The 15,998-nt window shown below is 39.5% G+C and overlaps 2 protein-coding genes across 3 annotated transcripts; one reads left to right on the plus strand and one right to left on the minus strand.

Annotated features, from left to right (window-relative positions):
- Positions 1-3,895: 3,895 nt before the first annotated feature.
- Positions 3,896-6,304, minus strand: LOC125253253 (sperm-associated antigen 16 protein). The gene has a single exon (XM_048167160.1). It carries the CDS (start codon positions 6,266-6,268, stop codon positions 4,370-4,372), a length of 1,899 nt encoding a protein of 632 aa, XP_048023117.1. The 5' UTR covers positions 6,269-6,304; the 3' UTR covers positions 3,896-4,369.
- A 256-nt stretch (positions 6,305-6,560) lies between these two features.
- On the plus strand, positions 6,561-11,413 carry arxb (aristaless related homeobox b). Of its 2 annotated transcripts, none has more exons than XM_048167161.1 (5): positions 6,561-7,394; positions 7,793-8,270; positions 8,762-8,807; positions 10,192-10,487; positions 10,563-11,413. In XM_048167161.1, the coding sequence occupies exons 1-5, from the start codon at positions 7,262-7,264 to the stop codon at positions 10,804-10,806; spliced, it is 1,197 nt and encodes a 398-aa protein (XP_048023118.1). In that variant the 5' UTR covers positions 6,561-7,261; the 3' UTR covers positions 10,807-11,413. The 2 variants fall into 2 exon arrangements, with proteins under 2 accessions (XP_048023118.1, XP_048023120.1); XM_048167163.1 differs by having other exon boundaries at positions 10,566-11,413.
- The last annotated feature ends 4,585 nt before the right edge of the window (positions 11,414-15,998 follow it).

Here is a 15,998-nt window from a genome sequence, read left to right on the forward strand (position 1 = left end):
CCAGTGAGTCCGCTCCAGCCAGTGAGTCCGCTCCAGCCAGTGAGTCCGCTCCAGCCAGTGAGTCCGCTCCAGCCAGTGAGTCCGCTCCAGCCAGTGAGTCCGCTCCAGCCAGTGAGTCCGCTCCAGCCAGTGAGTCCGCTCCAGCCAGTGAGTCCGCTCCAGCCAGTGAGTCCGCTCCAGAGCCCGCTCCAGAGCCCGCTCCAGCCAGTGAGTCCGCTCCAGCCAGTGAGTCCGCTCCAGCCAGTGAGTCCGCTCCAGCCAGTGAGTCCGCTCCAGCCAGTGAGTCCGCTCCAGCCGCTCCAGCCAGTGAGTCCACTCCAGAGCCCGCTCCAGCCAGTGAGTCCGCTCCAGCCAGTGAGTCCGCTCCAGCCAGTGAGTCCGCTCCAGCCAGTGAGTCCGCTCCAGCCAGTGAGTCCGCTCCAGCCAGTGAGTCCGCTCCAGCCAGTGAGTCCGCTCCAGCCAGTGAGTCCGCTCCAGCCAGTGAGTCCGCTCCAGCCAGTGAGTCCGCTCCAGCCAGTGGCTCTCTACTGAGCCCGCTCCAGTCAGTGAGTCCACTCCAGAGCCCGCTCCAGCCAGTGAGTCCGCTCCAGCCAGTGAGTCCGCTCCAGCCAGTGAGTCCGCTCCAGCCAGTGAGTCCGCTCCAGCCAGTGAGTCCGCTCCAGCCAGTGAGTCCGCTCCAGCCAGTGAGTCCGCTCCAGCCAGTGAGTCCGCTCCAGCCAGTGGCTCTACTACTGAGCCCGCTCCAGCCAGTGAGTCCACTCCAGAGCCCGCTCCAGCCAGTGAGTCCACTCCAGAGCCCGCTCCAGCCAGTGAGTCCACTCCAGAGCCCGCTCCAGCCAGTGAGTCCAGTGAGCTCCACTCCAGAGCCCGCTCCAGCCAGTGAGCTCCAGCTCCACTGAGCCCGCTCCAGCCAGTGAGTCCGCTCCAGCCAGTGAGTCCGCTCCAGCCAGTGAGTCCGCTCCAGCCAGTGAGTCCGCTCCAGCCAGTGAGTCCGCTCCAGCCAGTGAGTCCGCTCCAGCCAGTGAGTCCGCTCCAGCCAGTGAGTCCGCTCCAGCCAGTGGCTCTACTACTGAGCCCGCTCCAGCCAGTGGCTCTACTACTGAGCCCGCTCCAGCCAGTGAGTCCACTCCAGAGCCCGCTCCAGCCAGTGAGTCCACTACAGAGCCCGCTCCAGCCAGTGAGTCCACTACAGAGCCCGCTCCAGCCAGTGAGTCCACTACAGAGCCCGCTCCAGCCAGTGAGTCCACTACAGAGCCCGCTCCAGCCAGTGAGTCCACTACAGAGCACGCTGCCGTCCCAGAGCAGCCCCAGCTTGAGCACGCTGCCGTCCCAGAGCAGCCCCAGCCTGAGCACGCTGCCGTCCCAGAGCAGCCCCAGCCTGGGCACGCTGCCGTCCCAGAGCAGCCCCAGTCTGAGCCCGCTGCCGTCCCTGAGTCCTCCGCTCTCCCTGATACGGCCACGGAGACCGTTACCGAGCTGTCCGCTCCCCTTGATACGGCCACGGAGGCCGTCACCGAGCTGTCCACTCTCTCTGATACGGCCACGGAGGCCGTCACCGAGCTGTCCGCTCTCCCTGATATGGCCATGAAGCACCCTTGGCCTACTGCCCTGCCGCCGTCCAAGCCTTCTGCTCTGCCGCCACCGCCCAGATCTTCTGTCCTGCCGCCGTCAACCAAGCCGTCTGTCCTGCCACCGTCGTCCAGGCTTCCTGCCCTGCTGCCACTGCCCCGGCCGTTGGAACCGTTGGAACCCGCCTGGTCAGTTCCTCCAGCACCACCCTGGCACCCAGCCAGGACTCTAGAACCGCTGGAACCAGCCTGGTCAGTTCCTCCAGCACCACCCTGGCTATCAGTTGGGGACCCTGGATCTGGCCCACCATCCCTCCCCTGATCCTCCTCCTGTCCACCTCCCTCCTGAGTTTTTTTTTTTTTTGTTGTGTTTTTGTTTTTTGTCTGGTGGAGCGTCTGGTAGCCGCTCCTTTGAGGGGGGGTAATGTCACGATCACCTGTGAGAGTGCCTTCAGCCTCTAGAGGGCACTCCTTCCCGGACTCATTGTTTCACTCATTTCATGAACTACATTTCCCATATACACTCCCTGGACTAATTACCATTCATCATTGCACCCAGCTGTTTTGTGTTTGTTAATTAGTGTTTGTCTATTTAATCTCAGTTGTGTCTGTCCCTGGTTGTGGTTCGTTGTATTTGTTACGTGCACTGTTTATATCTCTGGCTTGTTGTTTTGTGGACTGATTACCTGGATTTTGACCTCTTGCCTGCCTTGGATTACGTTTCTGGACTCCCCAATAAATACTTATGCTGCACTTGGATCTGTTACATCTTGTTCTTGTGCACCCGTGACAGCTTCAGGCTAATCATAAATGTGATGTTTATCTAAAGTCATTTTTGCTTATTATTATGGTTGAATTGGATCATTGAAAGTCAGCAGCAAAGACATTGGTTAATAAAGTGACATTAAATACATAAAGTATATTTGTTTAATTTAATATATTTAATTGTTGCAGGTTTGTGCAATATTCTGAGATTGCGTTTCACTGTTTTTATTCATTTTGAGAAACACTGAAAATCTGCTTTTGTGCGAGTTGAGTAAATGCTCACATTTAGTCTAGAACTACAATCAGCATCATGTTCACACAACGTAAGCTGTAAGCTTTTACTTGGTTATGTTTTCTCATTTGATATACTAATTTTAACACGTCACTCACACAGTATTTACAAAGCGCATTCGACAGCATATAAAAATTAAATAATATTTTACAATAATTTAGGAATAAAGATGGAAAATGAAAAAACGTTAAAAAAAAACAAAACTTTAAGTTCCAATACTGTTAAATTGTTGGCCCATATGGGTCAGTGATGTGATGGGTAATGTCTTTGTCCAAAGGCCTTAATAATAATAATAAAAAACAAAGATATGACATCCAAAGTATGTAAGGTAGTAAAACTAGATCTCTTTTTTTAATCCAAAAAGTTTTAATTATATTTTGCTACATATAAAGGTATTTTAAAGATTTTGAAGTGTCAAAAGGTCATTTGGTTTAACCATCCAAAGGCCAATACAGCCATTTCATTTGTGATTAATTATCTTAAAATGTAATAAATGTATATATATTTTTATTCTGGCATGATTTTATAATATCATATATCAACTTAGTGCAAAATGGTATTAAAATTATGTGTAGAAGTCATTGCTTTGTTATGAGAAAGAATGTCCGGAAAAATGAATTTCATTAATGTCATTTGGAGTAACCAATATAAGGAGACTATTTTGGATCAAGTTGTGCGGTAAGTATCATGTGACAGGAGGTGACATCATTCAGACACCTGCAAAGGATCACATGGTCGTGACGCAAAGTAACTAACTCTCTTTTAACTATTTGAAAAAATCATGTTTTCACTTGTTCATACACATGTCCTGAAACATCAGGTCATTCGGTACAACCGATATAAAACATGGAAAATATAATATTTTGTAATATTTTAAAAACTTGTACTAAATATAAAATGTTTGTCCTTTTGCTAACTAGCTAGTAATCTGTCTAGCTAGACATCAGCCTGTTAGCATTGTTTGAAAATATCGTCATTCGGTATAACCGAAAGTGTAATTCGGTAAAACCAAAATTTTGGTTAAACCGAATGACTTTTTTGGTGACAAATTTTGTCCATCTTGTAAAAAATGACAAAAGCAGTGTTACTTGATTATAAAAACCACATAATTTCATTGTTAACACTGAATAAAACTTCAAAATTAATAATATATCCGTTATGTTTTTTTTACACTTTTAAAAACCTTATTCGTCAATGACCCATTTACACTTATTTAAAATCATGAATGTTAAACTTTATCTAGAACAAGAAAAAAGTCCAAGCTACCAAGTTGAATGGTTGTATCAGTTTTTTATTTGCTATAAGAGGTTTTACATTTTATTAATTGATTGAGTTCAAACATTGGAAACAATATAACAAAAGAGCAAATATTCAAGAAAATGTGTCGTTTCAGACTGAGAGCAAGTTATAACATGTGTAGACATAAAAATTAAATAATAAGAACATGAAATTAAGTCTGCATTTGATTATTACACGAGTAAAGATTCCCTCATGCTTGTCAATGTAAAATGCCAATGCACAAAAAAATACAATTAAATATTTTTGGAAAATATTCTTGCAACGCACTGTTTAATTTGGTTATTTAAACTTATTATAAAGTTCTTCCAGAATTTAGAAGCTTGTGTGCAGGAAACCATGTTTTATTTTTAAACAAATATGTGTTTATTTATTAATAACAAAGGATGTCAGAATGTATTTAAATTTCAAAACTATTTCTTAACCTTTGTAAATAGCCTATGTATTGTTATGACCAGATGTGAATTGCACCATCAGAGCCTGCAGATAGAAGGTATTCCCCTTTATGGTCAAAAATGACACTCTGAACCGTTTCATCATGAGCTATTAGACTAGACAAATGTAAAGATGCCACTTCTACCATTTTCACAGAGCCATCGTTACTCGCCACTGCTAGCATTCTTCCATTTGGACTGAAGGCCACTTGATTGCTGGGATGAGGCCCAGTGTCTATGGACACCATAGCTGACACACTCCTCACATCCCATAATTTGACCACCCCAAAAGAGTCACATGAAGCAATTGTGTCACCTGTTGCATTGAAGACTGCGTAGTTGCATGAATGCTTGTGCCCGTAGAAAGTTTGAGCGCACAATCCAGCACGGGCATCCCAAAGAGAGAGGGTCTTGTCTGCCGAGCAGGTTAGTAGAATGTTTGAGAAGGGCAGGAAGGAAATGCTGTTCACCGAGTCAACGTGTCCACGGAGAGTGCAGCGGCAACGCTCGCTATTCAAGTCCCACACTTTAGCAGTGTTATCCATAGAACAAGAAGCCACAAAATCACCACAGGAATGGAAGGAACAGGCCCAGGTGGCGTGGATGTGTCCCTCCAAACTGAGCACGCATCGACCTTGAGCAAAGTCCCAAATTTTAACTGTGGCGTCCCCACTTGTGGTACCCAGGAATCCACCACTGGGATGGAAACTACAGGATGACAGCCAATCAGTGTGACCCTCGCCAGTCATGATCATCTCTCCCTCTGGTATTCCCCATAATCTCCAAAGCTGGTCATCACTTGAGGAGGCTACTATCATTTTACGGGGATGGAGAGCGAGGAAGCTTACAGCCATTGTGTGTGCTTTAAAAGACTTCGAGAGAGAGAAGTTGGCTGATTTGGTGTTGACGGAAGAGAAAGCTTTGATTTGAGGCAAGTAGGGATTGACGCGAGTGCTGGCTGGGAATTCAGAATCTTTAGGATGTTTCGTGTTCTTGTTAGGGTCTTTTAAAGCATCGTATGATGCAATGTTGTCACATGGCGGGTGTGCTCCTTTTTGTGGACTTTTCTGGATTTTTTCTCTTTCCTGTGGATGGTTTGCAGCTTTTAGAGCTGGTCGAGTTACTGGGGAAGAATGTGCAGTACGTAGAGAGCTGTCTAGGTTCTGAACCTGGCTGAATGCTCTGTCTCTCTCCAGACTAACCAGCATCTTCTGCCTCACAGCTGTCTGATACTTCTCATTTAGCTGTCTAAGAGCAGGCTCATAGGATGCATAGTGTTTCTTCAGCTTTTTTATGTCCTCAATAAGTCTATTCTTCTCTTGAACAACACGCTTGTGTTGCATCCTATGGAAGTCTCTCTCTCTTTGTAGCTTTACTATGGTTTCTCCAGCTTCAAATGCAGCCTGTTTATAGCTATCCCGCTCTCTTTGTATGTTTTTTAGCTCATTGTCCAGGATCTGGTTGTGTGTATAGGTATCAGGTACAAATTCCATTCGGTCTGCTTTCATTAAGCCTTTGTGTATCATTTCAAACCACTCTGTCTGGAAGCAGTCTAATGTTCTTTTCATGCCCATTTTTACCAGATAATTGCGAATAAAGTCGTCCACCACTTCAGGTATTTTAGGAACTGGATGTTTGGGTGAACTGATCCACTGTGTTGTGCATTCGTTGGCTTCTGTTTGATTCCGAACTGCTTTAACGGCAGTTTCCAAGTCCTCTTCCCCCTCAGTTATGCTGAGTTCGTCGTCGACAGTAACTTCGTCGTATATATAGTCATCCTCGGAGTCCTCTGGAATTAAAACTTTCTCGAGGTAAAATGGACCGTCGACGGATTCTTCAGCTATCTCGTACCTGGCTGCCATTTTCACTTCAGTCGCGCTGTTGTGCTTTACCAACTTGTGTACTGTTTCCATGGTTACTTACTATGAGCGCGTGACCATGAGAACGGTCCTCGTGCAGATCTGTCCTCGTGTAAACACTGTCTCCTATGTAAATATAATGCCATGTAATTTTTACATTTTTAGTTATATTCAAGATATGAGAAACCTATTGATTAAATTACATAAAACTGACACAATCAGTTCGTGTTTAGATAGGCTAATAAAGCTATAACTTTTAACTAAACCTTCAGACTTTGGACTTGCATATAAGAAAGCGTTGTAACTTGGCAATTATTCGTGATTATTTACTCATAATTTTCTCCTTTTCCCCATTTTTTCTTCAATTAAGAAGGTAAATGTGTTGGCTTCATCCAGTAGATGGCGCTCAAGGCGCACTACACTGAGCGCGTAGCCACACTAAACCTGTTTTTAAAACAGATTACACAAATCTATGACAGCTATAGGCTACAATAGGCTAATGTTAATTAAAATGTGAATAGTATTCTCGTTTATTTGTTTGTGTATTTCTTTCTTTCTTTCAGGGGTAAAAAATAAAATCACAATAGGTTTAATTTAATTATGTTGAATGAATTTGATTAGTCAATATAAGCAATAGGCTATTCATTATATATTTTAATATAGGCTAGCCTATATTAATAGGCCTAGTAAGCTAACAGCAGCCTAAATGAAAAGCAACAATAACAACAACAATAATAAAAATAGACTAGTATTATTATTATTAGGCTATTATAATTGTTATTATTAATGACATTCTGACGTAGTCCATTTTAATCTGAAATGTGTCGGATAAATGTGTAAATTGCCAGATAAAGCGACAGTGTCTTTAAACTGAAGCACACAGCCTGTGGCAGAGCCTTTTAGCGGGGAACCAATCAGATGCTGTAGATTAGTTTTGGAAGCTGAAGCATCAGTACAAAGGTCGGCGTGCGCGAGCTTTCGAAACGATCAGTCAGCGAGAGCACCGGGACGCGCGCGCTCAATGGACCTTTGATTTCTGAAGCCTTCATGAAAGCCATAGATATGAACGAAGCAGGGGGAGATAATCCAGACCAAACAAACTGCAAATGTAAATCACCTCTTTTGTCCTCGTACTGCATCGACAGTATTCTAGGAAGGAAAAGTTCCTTAAAAGTTAAAGGTAAGTCGTTTATTCTTTAATGACGCATTTCTCCTTTAGTTGTTTTTACATGTAGCCTATTGTGCACTGAATTGTAGCTATTATTATTTGTAAACTCAACAATAAAGTATTTAAGAGTTTAAATTAGAATTTATTTCTGTGGATTTTAAATAGCTAATTCATTACAGTGTCCATGTAACAAATAGGCCTATTGCATGATATTATAGGTTAATTACAATGTGCAGTTACAAGTACAGAGTAATTACATATTAAATAATGTTCATTATTACTTACAAAGCATGCAGGCAATGAAATTACTCTGCATGGACATTAAAAGCAGGAGTCTTCTGTTTAATTAAATTATTTATATGTAACTTAATTTTTGAAAATCATTTAAATAAATTATGTTTTACTGACAGCAACACCAAACAGTGTGTGGCCCCTTCAAGCAGATATGCACCTGCCGCCGAAGCTCCGGCGCCCCTTCACCCCGTTGACAGACTCCTCCATAGACATTAACACAAACGAAAATGAGGCAAGACTACTAGACACAGCTTGTGAAAGAATAAAAATGACCGAGGCCTCGCTAGGAAGCATCAGTCGTGCTAGATCGTATCAGGAACATGCGGCTCTACAGTCCTGCAAAAACTCGTCCAGTCCCACGCCAAGACCGGAGGAGGACGAAGCCGACAGAGAGACGAATGTGTCTCCCAATCTAATGGGGCTGCAAGAACGAGACGCATATTTGAAGAATTGTGAGGAAACTACTTTATCAGACACTGAAGATGGGATGTTAAAACGAAAACAGAGGAGATACCGGACCACATTTACCAGCTATCAGCTCGAGGAGCTGGAAAGAGCTTTTCAAAAGACTCACTACCCAGATGTTTTCACAAGGTAACGGCAACACCTGGCAAATAATCAGCCTAACAGGTAGACCTTAGTGCTTTAACGTTATGCAGCAATAATAAATAATAGCCTAATAAAAAGTGATTTAAATGGAATTATCCGTCTTCATTTAAGACAAGTCATTGTCAGTATAGAATTAAAAAAAAAAAAAAACACTTTTAATGTAGACACTTTTAAAATAATAATGTAGCTATATGCCTGTATTAAAATATGAAAATTGTATGAGCTAGGTTTAAATAAAAAAAATGCTATAATTATAATTTATATTCCTATATTTTTCGTTTTCGTGAATGTTTAGAATAAATGGATTGAATATTTGCTCACAAGAATGTAAACGAAAATATATATATTTTTAAAATTTAGTAAAATTCATTGTCAATGTTAGTAAAAAAAAATGAGATAAAGACTCGACCTACAACTTGTCTCTCTCTCTTTCTCTCTCTCTCTCTCTCTCTCTCTCTCTCTCTCTCTAATTTAAGGGAGGAATTAGCAATGAGACTTGATCTTACAGAAGCACGAGTGCAAGTAAGTCACTATCTTATTCATCTCACCTAATGCACATTCAGTATTAGACACATATTATTTCAACATTCAGTACAATGAATTATTAATTCTGGGTCACCGTTCAGTCTAATAGCCTATATAAATATTGTTGACATTTTTAATTAAAATTCTACACAATACTGGCAAAAATTCACGCGACAAACTATCTGAAATAGATTCAAATTAAACGTACAGATATACATATTCGAAGCTTTTTTTTCGATAAAAGCACCATACAGCCTACGTGAATATATATTCGCAAGAATATAGAAACATTCGACGTTCTTTTGTTTTACTCTTTTGGGGAGTTACTTTTTTATAAACTAAAGCCAACTTTACACATACTAAAGCGTTATTGCTAATTTCTCTTAATATTTGCACTTATTATAGCCTATGGACCGCCTTTTTTATAGACATAGCATTCATCAGTAAAAAAAAACCCTCTGTATTAAAGGGATAGTTTACCCAAAATAAAAAGTTTCTGTTGTCATTTACTCACACTAATCGTTGTTTCACAACTTTATTTATTCTCCGTAATACAAAAGAAGACATTTTAGAATTTTTCAGCTGTTTTTGCCCATATAGTGAAAGTCCAAAGCAGCACAGGACCAAACTTTATACGCTATCTCACGACCAATTCGTACGAATTTTTTAGATTTGTCTAAACCTCAGTGACGGGTAGGTTTAGGGGCGGGGTCCGGGGTTAGGGTTTCACCGTGATTTTGCCAAGTAAGACATGTTCCTGGACCAACATTTTGTCCGAAAATTTAGTCTAAACCCTATTCCTACCCCTAAACCTAGGCCTAATCCTACCCATAACTTATCCCTAAAATCAGAGGGGAAAGATATGTAAATAACACTGATGTAGAAGCACCTAACCCTGGTTGCAAGCCTAAACTTGATGGTAAACTTCTTCCTCAGATCTGATTGGTTGATTGGAATGTTGTTCCAGGATCAACAAAGATGTTGATTCAGGAACATGTGGTACTTGGTGAAATCACATTCACCGGGGTTAGGGGTAGGTCATTCGTACGTATTCATACGAATTTGGCAACTCGTACGTTCGATTTAGCAAAAAAACGTACTAATTCGTATGAATTAGCCACAGAAGGCTGAAAGTCACATACTGTAATGTTAGAAAAACATGACAGGATTTTCATTTTTGGGTACAGTTATTCTCAGTCATGACTCATGCGTTATCACAGATATGAGATGCAAAAATACTACAAGTTCAACATTGCAAGATTATTTTTGACTAGGCTTGATGATCTTTCATGGTGGTCTGACAAGATTCCTTTACCAAATGTACAAAATGTTCTTTTTACTTCTTACTTGTAACTGACAAAAGCAATGTTTTCCTCTTAAGGTCTGGTTCCAGAACCGACGTGCAAAATGGAGGAAAAGGGAAAAGGCGGGGGTCCAGTCACACACTCTGAGCCTACACTATCCTGGAACCCCCTCTGCTCCACAGTCCTTATGTCATTACCTGAGTGGGAATCCTTTTGTCCCAAACCCGCATCCAGCTATTGATTCAGCTTGGCCCGCCTCCCTCCAAAGACTGGCTCAGCCACCCCCAAACTCTGCTTCCCCTCACGGCTTCAGCGCTCTGTTAGGGGCGGCCATGTTTAGACATCCTGCTTTCATCAGTCCCACTTTTGGAAGGTGAGCCTCATCTGCATGTTCAAGCACAAACTCTTTACATTTCACACTATAATATTCTGTTTCTACATTTCTCAGCAGACTGTTTACAAGCTTAGGTCCAATGGCACTGCAAAGGATACCTCATCCTGCCATCGAGGGTCCAATTCAACACTCCCACCTCACTAACAACCTTCTCCCCCCTTCACCACCCTTACCGTCCTCCCCAACGGTGGACCTCCGTGCTTCCAGCATAGCAGCGCTGCGTCTCAAAGCAAAGGAACATTCTGCTCAGCTGACTCACATCACAGCGGCTGGAATGGCTGGAAAAGAGGAGTGCTGAGACTCAATCTCACTTGAGAGATGGAAAAAGACCAAAGTCAAGCAGAAGTACTAATATCTGAAGAGTTAATAGATAGACACACGTAGTCTTCAGTGTCTGGAAGTTGAACTGTAGCATTCTAATAATTCTTTCTTTGTTTATTGCTGCTTGTTGATGAGTGCTGTATGTTTTTGTTTTCAAGAGTTGTTGAATGATCCTTCTAGATAATTTCATCCTGTTTTCATAATTGTAAATGATTCAACAAACATAAAACAGCCATATTTGAGCAAATTAACAGGGCAAGCTGCTTTTACATGTTACTGTTACACATCCAACACTTTTTCAAGGTTTGTTTTGTAACAGTAAAATGAATGTTTTATTCTACAAGTATTTATTCTACATCAGACATACAGTATTAGGATACTGTTACTGTTTACAGAATAGTACTAAAACAGTTTTGTTATGGTTATGGTTGCCATTACCATGAGTTTTATTTATATTTATTAAACTTATGAACCACCATTCAGGGAAGGAAATAAAATAACCATATACTGTATGCTTATCTTGATGAATTAGCCAGGGAAAATATAAAGATAATGTGAAAGTAAAATAAACTGAATTAAAAATGCTTTCTGTTGTCTTATAATTCCTTCTGTATTTAATGCTTTCAATAAATGGACGAGGAACAGGTTACAAAATGTATAAAGACTTCAATTTCTAACCATTAGTGTAATGTGCATTTTATTTATTTATTTATTTTATTTTTTTTTTTTATTTTTTTTGCATGACAATAGACATTTAAAAAAAAAACAGCGATTATTTGCACAAAACAGCATTTTAAGCAACCTTTCAGAAACCACTAAAATTTTATTTTTTCATGCAGAATGTATCGTTCGCCTTTAACTATATAGCAACAGTTTGCTGATCTGATTGAGCGCTTTTTGTTCAGATCTTTATATAGGCTATATAATACGAGAAAATAAACATTCATTTTATAATTAATTCTATCTTCTTTTACCTTCCAGCTCATTATAAAAACAAGTGGTCGTTTCGTTTGCAGCAGTCATGGGAAATGCTGTGAAGAAAGGCGAAATTTACAGCTTTAACACCTCCATAGGTGTCCATGTAATCTGGGCATTAATGCCCAATACTTGTTTTCACTATTCTCGCAAATTAAGAGGCTTACGCTTGTCTCAGCTTCCTGCTTTCCTTTTTTTCCTGTCAAAGGCAGTTGTTAAGTCGATGCCATTCGTAAACCACTTTTTAAAACTAGTAGGCTACTCCTTCGAACTAAGCTTCATCCAATTAGTTTGGTGTATACGGTGATTTGTCATCTGATCAGTTAAAAACAGCACGTCACTGTACCAGCGTGGGACTAGTGTAGCATCTTTGACCTAACATTGAAAGCTATGAATAATATAGAATAGCCTATAATGTCCTACTTAAGATCTGAAACGCTATTCAGAAACCACCATTCAGAGGTCTGCCCGTAATGACGTAGGGCTTAACATGTTAAAATGTTTGAATGGTCAATTTAAACCACTGATTACCAATCACGGATTAAGAGACTTTCTATAAAGAAAGGAACTGAACATTTTTTCGGGGTTTGCTATTGTGAGACCTGTGGTTATATGGTGACTTGAGGAGTAGGAGGATTAGCAAGTATTACTATGGAAGTGCAGGTGTCTTATAAGCCTTTTTTTCCTCCCTTTTTTACATTCACAAACTGAATCACCAGCTGATAAAGTTGTGTGAGAAACCAAAAGAGTTTGGAGACACATATATTATATTGTGTGTGTGTGTGTGTGTGTATACATACACGTTTACATACTTTCATGCTAGACGCGATTAATCGATTTGACAGCACATAATATAATATAATATAATATAATATAATATAATATAATATAATATAATATAATATAATATAATATAATATAATATAATATATAGTAGTCAACATTTGAAGTGGATCAAAACTTTTCATCAAAGTTGTCCTAAAACCTTTTTCTTAGGACAACTTTGATGAAAAGTTTTGATCCACTTCAAATATTGACTACTGTATATTATATTATATTATATTATATTATATTATATTATATTATATTATATTATATATATTATATTATATTATATTATACCTATTATATTATATTATATTTTGTGCTGTCAAATCGATTAATCGCATTTAGCATGAAAGTTTGTAAATAAACGTGTACGTAGGCTATAGGCTATATAGCCTACACACACACACACATCGCACACATGATCGCAATTAATCATTATATTATATTATATTATATTATATTATATTATATTATATTATATTATATTATATTATATTATATTATATTATATTCACAATTCAACAAAAATCACTTTTAAGGGTTAGATCAGTGTCATCTAGCATGAAAGTTTGTAAATATACGTGTACGTACACACACACACACACACACACACACACACATACATAGACACGCATGTAAATATTTACAAACTTTTATGCTAGATGCGATTAATCGCGATTATCATTTTGATCGCAATTAATCGTTATGTGAAGTTCCTAAAAGTAATTTAGGGAGGAGCGAGCCCATCTAATCTTCCAATCAACAGCTAGAGTATATAAGCAGCTGCTTACCTCTCATCATGCTCAGCTGTTCCAGCATCCCTCCACCTCCCCAAACTCCACCCTCATCTCAGGTACCTTGCCCTATGTAATCATATCCTATATTTATTCACTGCGGGGGGGTATATCAGAGCTCGAGCTGAAGATGCTTCATCGAGCCTCAGTGGACAGCAAGTCAAATTAGCTAACCTAATACCCTAAAGATTATATGGGCAAACGAACTCGTTAAATTATATTATATTATAATATAATATATTCACAATTCAACAAAAATCACTTTTAAGGGTTAGATCAGTGTAGAAATAGGTTAACAACCACTTTTTACAATGTGATTTCAACAGTCACAATGTCTCGGTCCTAAAATGTTTACTTTTGTCTATTGTTTATCAAATGAAAACTCATTCCACATTCCCTGAGAAATGAGCGAAGTTAACCCCACATCTAAAAGAACTGCATGTCTAAGAGAATTGCAAATGCAAAGAATGTGAATGTGCCTATACCCTGCTATAACAAACTCTTTCTAACTTGGTAGATAAGACCATATATGTCTTAAAGCAAAGATATGTTTAAATGGAAAAAAGCGTGAAGGTTTGAAAACATGATTGGACAGACTTTTCGTTAAAATGTTCTGAAATTGTACATGAAGTAGTGCCTCATGGAACAAGTCTTTAGATGTATATATGCCTCCTTAACCACTTTTGCTGTTTCTTTTATTTCCTTTCTCTTTTGATTTCACAGTCATCTCGTTCGCCACCACTTCTTAATGACCCGTTAGGCCTACTTCTCCTCGATTACCACTTTACCACATCTGCTGAACTGACCCCTCCGCAATCCTTTGAAAATCTTTAACCCCACAGCCTTTTCTGTTTCCCTCAGCAGAAGTGCTGCATGTAAATTTTTCCCCAATCACAGCAATAGCAGGTATCTCCACTGGCTACGCTGTGAAGGGGAGCAATCAGGGATAATTGAGTGCCTTTCAGAGGGAGCCTGGAGCATTCACTCCCATTCAACACCCGTCCATTCACCACATAATCACTCTTTAAACACACCCAATTTTCTGGGGAGCAAAGTCCTGTTATAATTTTGCTTAAGTGTATTCGGAAATCATACCCCCTTTGAGCCAAGATAATTGAAATCAAATCCTTTTCATGGCCACTGACATTTTTTGCGCTGCCAATCCAGTGTAATTAATTGTTGAAAATTGAGCCTGAATATCGCTAAATAGAAGGCTATTATGCTTTGAAAGGGGTGAAATTATCTACCACGCAGTGTGGAGATGTCAATGTGTGCTTCAGTTAAATGTCTTTGTTTCCCACACTGTTTGCTTTGTAAAGATTAACATAAATTGACTCATAGCATAAGTTTTACTTAAATCTTAGAGGATGGACCCTTTCTTATTATTTGTTCTTTGAGCATTTCAGATTACAGCTATTTCTGTAGAACATGCTTTTTCTTTATGAATGTCCTGCTCTGTGCAGCTGTGGCTGTCACAAATGGTAGAATTCATGATTGGACTGCATTTGAGTAAATTCTACATAACATGATTTGCTGTGTGATGATCTAAATGAGTGAACTGAATCAAAGTGCTATGGGTTGATAATAAATTATTTTTTTAAGTGTACCAAAAATAATAATATACACATTTTTTTTTATTTGACATTATATTTAGTACTGTCAAATCTTAATCGCATCTAACATAAAAGTTTGTAAATATATAATATATGTGTGTGTATATACAGATGTGGACAAAATTGTTGGTACACTTGATAAATATGATCAAAAATGACTGTAAAAATAAATCTGCATTGTTTATCCTTTTGCTCTTTAATTCATAAAATTAGCAAAAAATCTAGAAACACAAAGGCCAAATTCCCTTAATCATTCATCACAATGATTAAAACCAAAGAATATAGTCCTGATGTGCAGCAAAAGATTGTTGAGCTTCACAAAATAGAAAGTGGCTGTAAGAAAATAGCTAAATCATTGAAAATCCCCATTTCCACTATCAGGGCAATAATTAAGAAGTTTCAATCAACTAAAGATGTTACAAATCTGCCTGGAAGAGGACGTGTGTCTAAATCGTCCTAATGCGCGGTGAGGAGGAAAGTTTGAGTGGCCAAAGACTCTCCAAGGATCACAGCTGGAGAATTTCAGAGATTAGTTGAGTCTTGAGTCTCAGAAAGCCTAAAAAAATTATCAAACAGCACCTACATCCCCACAAGTTGTTCGGGAGGGTTTCAAGAAAAATCCTCTGCTCTCATCCAGAAACAATCTCCAGCATATTCAGTTGTCAAACACGACTGGAACTTCAAACGGGTCAGATGAAACTAAAAAAATAGCTTTTTTAACAGCAAACCCACCAGATGGGTTTGGTGCACACATGATAAAAAGTACCCCATGCCCACGGTTAAATATACTGATGGATCTTTAAAGGGTTAGTTCATCCAAAAATGAAAATAATGTCATTTATATATATATATATATATATATATATATATATATATATATATATATACAGTGGGTACGGAAAGTATTTAAACCCCCTTAAATTTTTCACTCTTTGTTATATTGCAGCCATTTGCTAAAA

This window comes from Megalobrama amblycephala, linkage group LG18 (genome assembly GCF_018812025.1).
Source record: "Megalobrama amblycephala isolate DHTTF-2021 linkage group LG18, ASM1881202v1, whole genome shotgun sequence".
NCBI lineage: Eukaryota > Metazoa > Chordata > Actinopteri > Cypriniformes > Xenocyprididae > Megalobrama > Megalobrama amblycephala.